Source organism: Cyprinodon variegatus, unplaced genomic scaffold (genome assembly GCF_000732505.1).
Source record: "Cyprinodon variegatus isolate N-32 unplaced genomic scaffold, C_variegatus-1.0 Scaffold587, whole genome shotgun sequence".
NCBI lineage: Eukaryota > Metazoa > Chordata > Actinopteri > Cyprinodontiformes > Cyprinodontidae > Cyprinodon > Cyprinodon variegatus.
The window spans coordinates 508,224-520,529 of record NW_015151040.1 but is presented as its reverse complement, the minus strand read 5'-3'; the positions used below and the strand labels follow the sequence as shown (position 1 = coordinate 520,529).

Here is a 12,306-nt window from a genome sequence, read left to right as displayed (position 1 = left end):
CATGGGGGTGAGTAGAAAATGAAGGCTAATCATGTTTTGGGTGTACTATTCCTTTAAATTTGAGCAGGAAAATAAGATGATCTGCCAATGGAATGAGCATTTTTACCCTTAAAATAAGATAAATTAGATATTATGCACTTGAAGTAAGAGAATATAGTTTTTTTTTTCTTATTTTAAATGGAAACTGTCTTATTCCATTGGCAAAGAGTCGTACTTACCTGCTCAATTCAAGAAGAAATGTACTTGTTTTAGGACAAATTTACTTACTTAGATTTACATTTTTTGCAGTGTATTTTTAATATTTTACTTGTACTCTTCATGCTGAGAGCAGTGGCGCCTCCAGAAATGTTTCATGGGGCGGCCAGATGGGGCCACTAAAAATCTTGGGGTGGCACACTGAAACTAAAAGCCATAATTTCAGGGTTTGAATCTACTATTGTGGTAAATCTGCTTGTAGAAATCATAAAGACTTATGTGAACACCTACTCATATCTTGGTTTATTGTGTGATTTTTAATGTTACACCGCTGGCTGTGCATAATGGGATGAAATGCTAAACTGATGCTACTACTATTTACACAGGCCAGTGGGCACCCCTGGCCACCCCCTGGTGGTGCCACTGTCTGAGATGTGAAAACCCTCTCCAGCCTAAAATATTTTACAGTTTCCAAGAGATTCTCTTCCTTCGTTGTTGTGTATTAGATAAAATTTTCCCTTGAACTCTGACAGGTTTCTCAGTCTAAAGAGAAGCATAAATAAAGCATGATGCTACTACCACTATACGTTTAGGGTGACGTAGGATTAGTGTTAGCTCTTTGCTGGCACTAAGGGCCTGATTTTTTTCAGGTTTGCTTATCTTAAAATTGATGCAAATTTGCTTGCAGATGCAGAGCAGATCTTCAGAGAAGGTTTAAAGTGATTTATGTTTGATTTAGTGGTTTAGGTTTGCAATTCAGCAGAGTGTGTGCAAACATTTCTTGCTTGTTTGCCTTCATTAGCATTCAAATGACCGAACCGCTCGAATTCATGGGCGGAGGGTATGCAGGTGTAAACATTTACTACATGCAAAGTGATTTTCCAAATCAGAAATTCAACTGTGGCTGCAGAAAGTCAAACTGACACAAAAAAATATCTGCAGTCATTTTTGCCGTAGAACGACGCATGGGTAAAATGCCAGAGGATGCAGTATTCTGAAATAACAGAAGAATATTAACAAAGATAAAAAAAAAAAAAACATCTACTTTTTGGTTAAAATTAAAGCAGTTGTAAGTCAAACAATCTTTATGGAATTAAAACAAATAGAAAAAAATTATGAGTGACTAAAATAATAGGCTATGGCATTTTTATAGTAAAGGACATCCAAAGAGATGTGTTTGTGTGTGTCTTCTTGTATTTGATACATTTTGTGGCCCATTTCTGGAGAACATAGCACATTGTGGGGGCCAACTGCTCATTGTGGGGACCGATGCCTGAACCCCATGAGAAGAATTACTGTTTTAAGGTCAGGGGTTACCTTTAGGACTAGAATGTGAATTTAATTAGAGTAGGTATGAACATTTAATGGTTAGGTGTAGGGTAACAATGGCGTAAATATCGGTAAGCAGGGACTGCAGTTGCTTAGGAGCCCCCGATCTCTTAGGGGCCCCGTCACTGACTCCTGGTAGGCCCCCTATGCAATTCTGGAATAGGACGTCTCTTTGCAAATGTAATGGTGCGAAAAATTCCTATTTTACCCACCGGATGCTAAACTGTCTGACCGGACCGTATTTATACCGCAACATGTGCCAGATTTCAACAGGATGGTGAGCCATTTAAACACAACTCCAATAGCAAAGCAGACAGTGGTACTTTTAATTACTCTGTTAATAACTGTGTATAGTTCATTAGATGGTTGGTTAAAAAAAAAAATGCTCTTATATAAGGTTTCAAACCGCAAAAAAGATCATAAAAGAAACATTTATTTTATTTTTTACACTACGACTTGGAATTATGGGTAATCCAGAGCGTAGATGAAAACTATAACCTTTACGCACAATGTGTTAGCAACGATGGATAAAGAAGAGGTACTTAAGCGGATTCCAGAAAAGAAAAAGCAAATAAGAGCTGCTGGAAGAACAGAAAAACTTCCCAAAATAAACACGTTCTTTTAAAGAACCGAAGAGGGAATGGTGGGCGTTGCTGCTACAGTGACTAAAGATTGCGAACAGGAGATGAATGGAGAGAGGGTGGGCGAGGAGGGGACCGTGAAGCTAAAGGTAGCCCAATAAGACTCATTTTACAGCAGAATATACTAGGGATGGAACTCCAAGGCAGAAGGTGGCGGTACTGCGACCAAAGCCAACCACCAGCAGTAAACAACAAGAAGAAGAAGCGAAGCAGCGTAGCAGAAAAAAATCAGTTGTTGTGGAGAATTTATAGGTCTGCTGTATGGGACCACTTTGCATTTAGACTGACCTACGATGACGGCGGAAAGAAAGTTGTGGATAAAAGTGCAACAGTGTGCAAGCATTGTGCAACACGTTTTGTTTATGCTAACAGCAACATGACCAACATGTCAGGCTAACCCCGAAATCCCTCATACTCCGTCAGCGCCCCGCTCTGCCCCGTGACCACGAAACCGTGAACTGAACCGAACCGTGGATTTTGTGAACCGTTCAACCCTTAGAATATACTAAAGTATATCCATGTCTAATGAAGGTGCAGAGTCATGAAGTGTGCATGGTTGTCTATGGTGGCTGTACTTCGTTAGCCTGGGTGCCAGTCCGAACTTAGACCCGCCCACAAGGTTTGAGTTCGGGGAAGTTCGGTCTGGCTCTGCTCCATAGTAGCGCGAGTATTATCGCCCACTGTCAGGCGATCCAATCAAATTGTCAGGGCGGGCTTTATACGATGATGGACAGATGATCAAGAGTAACGTAATCAACCACGTGACCAAAGCGCGCTTGGGTGACAACAACAATGGCTGCCGCTGGAGAGTTGAGGTGAGTAGATTCTGCTATTAGGTCTGTTCTAGAAGATATCGACAGCAAATTAATTTTAAAAGAGGAACAGAGAAACGCGATCAAGGCTCATCTTCTTATTCTAGGTGTGAAACTGCACGCTTTGATTTTTGTGGACAACAACTATGCGTCGCTTAACATACGTCACGCACTCCGTTGCTCTTATTGGTTGTAGGTCTATCCATTTGAGTGCAGAGGCATTTTTTTTCCTGGTTCGTTCGAAACACGCCCCATAATTACAGCTCTATGGAGCAGCATCAGACTCATATTCTGACTAGAATTGAGTCGGACTACGTCAGGCTAGTACTTCGTATGGGGCCCAGCCACATAATGTTGCTTACGGGCCTATTGTTGTGTCGTTACGCCATTGTAGAAATTTGACTGTAGAAATTTGTTATAAATGAATGCCACTGAAAATATTAAGAGTGTAATTATTTTCCACCATGCACATGGCTTTGAACCTCATCTTCTTTCAAACTGTCAGTAGAACAGACAATCTTTTCAATTTGATGAGCAGAGCCAAATTTTGAACGTCTTAACTTTTCATGTACTAAAAAATTGGATGTGCAATTTATTTTCTCATTTCTAAAACCTTTGAAGATCAAACCCTAAGAGTTTGCATTTAGACCTGTTAAAAGTGGAGTTATTCTTGTTTTATTTCATTCTATATATATATTCAGGTATCAATTGTTTATAAAACCATCTGGGATGAACGGGTTAAATAGTCGTGTTCATGATCTGCCACAGATTTTCAAAACCAGTCAGTTTACTGGCTTTTTTCATTCCTGTTAGGAAACTAAATATTTTTCAACACATTTGAATAATCAGCCTTTGATTCTACGTCTAATAGATGAAACATAAGTAATATATAATATATTTGGATAAGATAGGTAGTAATCTATTATTTTATTGAAATAAATTTAGTATAGCTTCACACCACATGACTTTGCTTTTTTTCTTCCTCTACCAGTTTATTATTATATTTTATGCTTTCCAATCTGCTTAGTCTTTGCTTGTTTTAGGGCCCTGAAGACAAAATGACCTTCTTTTGTACAGAAGCCAACAATCAATGAGGCCACAGCTCCACTGAGAGTTTTCAGCATACTAATTGTCCTAATGATTGATTTATTTGGGGATCAGAGACCCCAGCTATAGATACAGGGACACTGGAAACTGTACTGAGTTTACCAATAAACAATATATATTTTGTTATTAATCTACCTCTGAACATAAAAACACAAGTTATTGACTTTTTCTAAATGAAGAACTAATTAACACCTATGTTCTTCACACATATTTAATGTAGCTTAGCTTTGCAACACTTGCCTAAGTCGTCTTCGCTGTTTATGCCTTCGTCTACAGCCTTTTCCAGGTTGCTGAGGGATTTGCTGCGTGTGCGGAAGTTTCTCAGCAGATTACGGTGTTCCTGGTAGGTGATGGGGGGGCTCTCTGGACCTATATGAACAGGCCGAGGTGTGCCGTAGTAATTCCCTGAAATAAATGAGAACAGAATGTGGAAAAGCGGTCTTAATGCAAGCAACAAGCAAATAACACAGCCATAAAAAAAACCTTATTGGAGGATATACATTTATTTGGAGCAGAGGTTCACAAATCACAGCTGGTGTTGTAAATCAAGCCTACTTAACACATAAAGGACTGGCATAACACATGCAGTAAAATAACCTCATTTCTTCCATCTTTGTTTGAATCAATGAGACATTATAGTCATATGCAATTATGTACATTTACAGAATAGCTTACCGATGGATCTATGTACTTTATGTATCTCCTGAGAATATCCACTTTTTTTCTTAAAGCCATCTGCTCCCGCTTCTAAAAACAAAATTACATTATCCGTACCACCGCCCCCCACCTTCCACCCATTTGGCTCGTAGGGATACAAATGGGCTGAGGGGGAAATATTAGATTAGAGAACTAAACAGCAAGGTCACCAGCCGTCACCATTTACTGCGTATTCTGCAGGCTCCAGCATGCAGAGCGCTGCTGATACTGCTGACACTGATAGCGCTGTGCATGTCAATGTCAGATGTGAGGCAGGTGAGGATGACATTTATTGGTCCTATTAAACTCATAAATTATGGATGCTAATGCATGGAGGTTTTTTAATCAAAGGTAAGCCTCTGATCCCTACAGGAGAATGGAAATATACTGTAAGCGGAACGGCACCCGATGCCAGAAATATACACTAAGAAACTTGCTGTGAAGTTTTTTTTCTTTTTTATTGGAGTAAATATCTAAAAAAAATCAGGTGAAGATTCTCATCCAGGTCATACTCATTCCAAAAAAGTAAAATAAAAAAAAACATCCACTGGACTTGGTTTCTCAGTTTGAAGACGTTTCAAAATGTCAGAATTAGCTTTGATTTTGAAATTTTATATAGTTCCCCAAAAACTTGTTTTGGCTTAAAAATCATGCAAATTAAACCAGAAGAACGGGGTAGGAACGGGGAGTCGTTTGGGTTCTTTGTTAGCCTGCAATACCTGATGCTGGTCTATGCCTCTGAAAGGAAGGTCATTAGGGGCAATTGTTGGTCTGGCTGACCAGGTGAGATGTTTTTGTCCCCTTCATGGGGTTTTAGATGATAGCAGCAAGGAATCAACTCTATCGCTGAATTGTAGGTTTTTGAGAGCTGTTAATTCTGCTGATTCTGCTGCTAATTCTGACATTTTGAATTAAAAAAGCTTCCTGGACAACCTATTCTCATTATGAGTGCGTTTGAAATCGTACGAAAAGTTATGCACCGTAATTTCGTATGTTTTGGACGTTTTTTTCGTCGTATGCGCATGCGCATCTGACGCACCATTCACAATATAGAATATAAATTACAATTAGCCCTAACCCTGACCCTAAAACCCTAACCCTAAGATATAAAACAGCAAGCAATGTAGTTAGAGACATGAATAAGTGATGATTGCACTGTTTTTCCCAGTTTTACGTCCGTCCACGTATCTGCTTTTTTTCCCTGTCTGCCAGCGCATGCGCACTGATGTGGTTTTTTTTTTGAGGAAAAACGTCCAAAAACGTACGAAATAGTGTGCATAACTTTTCGTACAATTTCATACGCACTCATATAAAGAATATGTTGTCCTGGATGGGAAGCGAAACGTCTTCAAACTTGGAAATAAAGTCCAGTGGATGTTTTTTTTTTAGCTTTTTTGGAATTCTTTTTCTTTATTTCAAGTTAAAGTTATTCAAAGTCAAGTTATTTGAGAACTTAAGCAACTTCACTTTACAAATCAAACTAAATGTTTATCTGTGGGGATTTTGTTCAAATGAATCATTCTTGAGGGGATAGATTGGGATAATATTAGAGGGGAGGGATCTGGTTTAATTCTTTTGGGCAACGTGATTCTGCTGTTTGATAGATACCAAATTCATCTTCATATATTTTATATAATTGTTTTTTTCCTGCAATATTCTCTAATTTATTAATAGTAATGAACTATTTAATATATCTTATACAAGCATATTTTTTGGTAAATGATAGCACATTCTTCACATTATGTTTGCATTTACATCAAAATGTAAATGCAATCAAAGCAAAAACGAAAAAGGCTGACAAGCAATTATTTTTATTTTTGATGTAAAAAACCTCTTGATGAATACCTAGAACCTGTTATTTAAGGTCGGCTAATTACACTTTATGCCGTTAATATGACATTACAACCAAGCAGCTTCTGATATCACATCAAATAGGGAGAGTAAGCAGGCAGAATGACGTCTATGTTGCTGCTGTAAAGAAGTCAGTAGTTATTTGGCAGGCTACGGCTGAGATCCTGAAAGGCTATCACTGCCATTAAAAAAAATATTTGTTTTTTATGCAAGTCACTCAACACGATTGGCTTTATTTTGATCATTTTCATAATAAAACACCTAGAAGAGAGAAATTAAGAAAGGAAAGAAAAGAAATATGTGCAAAGAGACACTTATAAAGTCTTTTGGGAAATAAAAAAAATATTTTATAAGTGCCCTATAAAAGCAATTCACATTCTAATGGGCTTCTAAATATTTTTTTCTGTTAAAAAAAGGAAACCAATTCTTCCCACTTCCAACATTGCTCACCAACACACAGTATAGGTGGCTGACTTTGGAGGCTAAAATTAACGTGTACTTAACGGCAAAAGTTTACAACATTAAATCAAAATCAATAGCCACAACCCAATAAAATACATTGCCTGTAAATATATCTGTGCGTAGTGCACGTCGGTTACCAGTGTAGTGCTCTGTTATCAGTAAACAATAGCTGTAATGCCATAGGGGCACAGTAACAAGAAATCAGCTGAACTTGGTAAAGAGAAAAGCCTTAGTCTGTATTTAATCCTGGTAATGTTTTAGCTGAATGCTGCTTCTTTAATTTAAATAGCTTTCAGTAAAAGATCTGGAAAAAAACATTTTATTTGCTTCCCCACAGCTTCATATACTTATTTATATTTGATTTGTGTCCGAATCCTCATAATCATTTCAGAAAATCCTGTAAAGAAAGGAGAACATTTCTAAAAGTTTACCCTCACCTTTGAATTTTCCGCTCTCCAGCAGCGCTCCGGACTCTTCCAAAGAGAAAAACTCTTCCACGGAGACAAAGTTGTAGTCTACCCCTGATATTTCCCCATCTCTGGGATGTCTGGTTGTACCTGTGATAAAGGACATGATGTCAGACTTCAGAGAGATGAAGCTACATATAAAGTGTGCTGTGACATGGGTGATGTATGGGTTAATCAAAACCCTCTCCTCCAATCAAGGGTCATCAATCTGAGCTCAGTGTTCAGACAAGCTGCAGATCAGCAAACTATAAATAATCAATCTTTGACAAATGGTGCAAAATGTAAAAATTACACTCTGAAAAAAAAATGTTTGTGTTTCATTATCCCAACAGAAGATCCACAATCAAACCAACCTTTGTTTGTATGACGATAGCAGGCATTTACCAAGCTTCTTTATTATGAAAAGATCAATAAGAAGTGGATCAAATATTAATGAGACACTGGGAAAGTCTTAAAGTGTTTCTGCCACCATTGCATTGGTGGAGCACTTAGATGATCAACGATCTGTCATCATAATTAATTCACATCGACCTTGGCCTGGAAGAAAGCAGAGAGGGCTGAGCATCCTGCACGATACAGGATCACAATGTTGCTTTATTACAACTCACACTGCAGATTTCCACATGGCAGTATGCAAGCAGAGGCATGCAGTGTGAAATATATCACTTTTTTTATGTTTCCCATTAAGCTACTGGAGTCGTTTTAATTTGCAAATTGGACTGGAGAGCACCCAGTCTGACCTTGAAACACGTCCTGTCTTTCCTTCAGACAGAATCCCTCCAAAGTAAAGACAAATCTTCGTCCTTTCCCCGGAGGACCGCATGTGATGTCTGTGTGTGGGGGGCAAGCAGGATGAAGTCACACCCAGCTACCCTATAAAACCTGTGATTAATGCGCTGCTGTCCTGGGAGCAGCTCTCACAGCCACAATGACACAAGCAGGACTGCACTGAGCATGCTCCCACACACAAACATACGCTTAAGACCGGAAACAAACAAAACGAGGGAATTCACACACTGCGGCCGGATCTCACAGGTAGCTACACAAAACCCTGGACAGCTCTTCCATCAACCTGCCCTGTTCCCTCTGGAGCACAAAGTGTGTTTACTTTGCAATCAGTTCTGGCAGTCTGCCATTTGGGCTTCTTCCAGCAGTTAATACTTGTAGTCTTTGTCTCACTAAAATCTGTAAAATCTGTCCAGGTTTGATTTTTATGCAAGTGCAGGAACAAAGGGGCGGACATTATTAAATCATAACAAGAAAACACTTTGCAGTGGCAGCAGAAAAAAAAAATACAAGTGAGAATCAGAGGTAGTAAAAAAGAATAATTAAAGTGATATTTATGCTATTATGCTAAAAATGAATAATTCAAATTTTAATAATAATATTATTATTATTATTATTATTATTAAGGTAAATAAAGTTGGATGGCTAACTTCAACTAATAATGTTTAAATGGTAAAATCAAAGGCACTATAAACAGAGATTTAACCCTAAGTTGAAATTTTTTTTTATTTTTTTTTTATGGTTTAAACATTTTTACAATTTTCAGAAATTTTTTTAACAGATTACTTGAGCTAAAGGACTAAAAGCTTAAAATTGCCTGCATTAACTTGCAAGATTTACTGTTATTTAACAGAGAATTAATGGACGTGCAGCCTTCCTGTAGCTTGATAAACCAGACTAAATGTGAGATTAAATGTGTAAACTCGCAGGCAAAAATGATTTTGGCTGCTGGCGGGTGGGGCTAGTTTACTAAGCTAGCCTTCCTGGGGAATTTCTGGAAAAATTTGACAAATACTAACTTTGTTTGTAAAGTAGCAGTTTAGTGGAACTGCCTCAAAAGCATCATTTTTCAATGTTATACTTATTTTGTGACAAGTTTAAGCCCTTAAAAAAGCAAAAATATCACATTCTTAGAAATTTCTTTTTTTGTTACAAACTTAAAAAATACACACATTTATAAATGTATTACAGTTCAGTGTCTTGACTAAGTTGACCCACCGGACAGATACATAATGATGTAATTTAGTCTTTTCCATTAACTAATTTGTTATTAATCAATGTTAAGCAGTTTTTGTTTGATAGTTGAACTCCCAATTGCATAGTTTCTTTTTCCTTATAATTATTTAGTTAGATGCTATAACTTAATTACAAAGCTGTAGTTATGAACTATAACTACTAACTGTTTAAAGTAACTTTTCCAGCACTGATTATTACCAGGATGCAGGTTCACCTTCCTTCAGAATATACTCTACAATCAGAGTAACGATGCAATGGTTTGCATTTAAGTTTTAGTATGTATTAGAATGGCTCAGTCAAAGTGCAGGCGTAATACTCTGGTTAGTAGAGATGCACCGATCCAGTCTTTATTGATCCGATCCCATACCTAAGCTGAACATATCGCCGATAACCGATACCGATCTGATTCAACTGTTGAATGGACGTGAGTGAACGCTGCAGCCTTTACACAAACACAAGGTAACAAAACAAATATAAATGTACTTTATATTATGTTTTTAACAAATAAACATTAAAAAGTAAGAAATAACAGCTCCATGTAAAGGTCACTGAACTGGATCTCCGTTATCCAAATCACCAACATCTGATCCATTTAATTAGATCCAGGTATCGGATTGGTGGATCTCTATGGATAAATCTGATGCTCAAAGGTTCTCCATTTAAAATAAGTGAAGCTGAACTTTATTTCTAGCAAAAGCAGGTAAAAACTGCAGGTTGTAGACATTTTAAAACCTTAATACAGATGCATCTCACACTTATCAGCTGCTTTTTTTTTTTTAAATGCTAAAAACCATGTATCCTTTTCCTTCCTCCTCACGACGAAGTACTCTTTTTGTTGACAACCCTCCCACCATGTTCAGTTTGATTCAGTTTAATATATTCTTTAATAAACCCCTAATTCAAAACTCAAATTAAAGCACTTCAGTTAATTCTGTCCAATCATGCAAACAGGGTCAAAGTAAGTAACATACAACAATTTGACCTTAGTTACAAAACAAGGCAGGCAAGTTCAGTTAATTATATAAATTGTTAAACAGGAAACCCATCCGACTGCATCGAGTCACTGACTTGCACCAATAACTCTGCCTGGATGAGCATGCAGACACAACCTAAATGCAACCTTTGGTTGCATTTTCAAAGCTGCAGGAATCCTCTCTCACACAGAGGATGCAAAACACATGGAAATCAAGGGGTCTCAGTACCCTGTGATGTCAAGCAGCTGGGATAGCATAATACATGCCTCTTTATGCTTTCAAAACAATTGTTTCACCTTTAGTTTCTAAAACATCAAAATTAGTGCAACTGAAATTTAAATACCCATGATAAAAAAAAAGATCACAAGTCTTTGTGTCTAATTAAAGATCTGATAACAAGCTGTCTCATGACTTCTGACTTGTGTGTAATTCTTCTCCTTCCCTCAGGACACACAGTATCTCTGCAGACGATAGGTTCGAGGAAGGGAATCATTATCCATACACCCTCCTTGCAGTTATATATATGACATGTCAGTGGGGAGACAGAATGGATTATTGACATCTTCTTCTTCCCTGCCTGTCCCTGTAGGCGCCACACACACTGATCCCTTGCAACATGGGCGAGGGAAGGATTGAAGAGGTAATTACACAGAACTCTGTATCAACACCCAGAGAGCAATGTCTGTCAGGATCAACCAGGCATAAATAGCAAAAACAACGGACACCATGCAGCCTAAAAGGCCACAGACGGCTTGGCAGACATGCTGGAGGGAGCATATTAGAATACGTTGAATGATAAAGTTCCTTATCTATGAGTCAGACAATTAGAAAAGTCTTTCATGGAGAAGATGAAGAAGCAGCCAGCCTTGAGAGAACGACTTTGGCTCTGAATCATCCAAGGGCACATGAGCAATACAGAGTGGTTATAAAAGAATGGATGGGAAAGCCGGCATAAAAAATGGTGAAAGTGACATTTGAAAAGCAGAAACCCAAAACAAAACAGTATAAATGAGAGGACATAATCTTTAAATGACTTCACATTTTGGGCTCAGGGTCCAATGTTAAGGCAAAAGTTTATTTTGCAGAAATTATTACCACTTTTTACCACTGTGCACTTTAAAGAGTAAGCTGAATCATTATACTTTATTAAAATACTATACAGTATATCAACTGGTTTTATTTAAAAATCAAACCATTTTATTTCCAAATCAAGGAATTGTCTATTTATTTAATATTTGTAAGCAATTATTGTTTTACCCCCAATTAATTAATTACCCCTAAATTAATATTGTTTTGTTAACTTAGCATCCAAAATGTTATATCTAATTTCCAATCAACTTTTTGTATAGTCACAAGAATAACCTAGCATTGCTAAACCACATAAAAGTCTCAGAAATCAAAATACATATAGATATATAAATATCCATGTAGATATCTATCTACATATATATCTTTATATAGATATCTATGTACCTACACTTGTATATATATATATATATATATATATATATATATATATATATATATATATATGGATATAAACAAATATTGTTTACAAATATTATGAATAATTAATATAAATAGACTGTTCCTGTCAGGGTTTGGTTGTGGTTTGGAGGACCCAAACGCAGAGGCAGAGGCTGAGGAGATTTCTTGCAGCTTTAATGAAAATAAACACAGGTAACAGAGGCGGGAATCCAAAAATCCAATATTAAACATGAAAAATATAAAGCAAACCAGCACTATGGAG

At 37.2% G+C, this 12,306-nt stretch overlaps 1 protein-coding gene across 3 annotated transcripts in view; it reads right to left on the bottom strand.

Moving 5' to 3' along the window:
• LOC107095940 (membrane-associated guanylate kinase, WW and PDZ domain-containing protein 3-like) overlaps nucleotides 1–12,306 on the bottom strand; it is an 83,743-nt gene that overhangs the window by 29,579 nt on the left and 41,858 nt on the right. For all 3 annotated transcript variants that reach the window (XM_015392331.1, XM_015392329.1, XM_015392330.1), the window contains 2 exons: nucleotides 7,531–7,650; nucleotides 4,325–4,489 (listed from right to left, as the gene is read on the bottom strand). In XM_015392331.1, coding sequence (XP_015247817.1) covers nucleotides 4,325–4,489; nucleotides 7,531–7,650 — 285 coding nt within the window. The remainder of the gene's footprint in view (nucleotides 1–4,324; nucleotides 4,490–7,530; nucleotides 7,651–12,306) is intronic.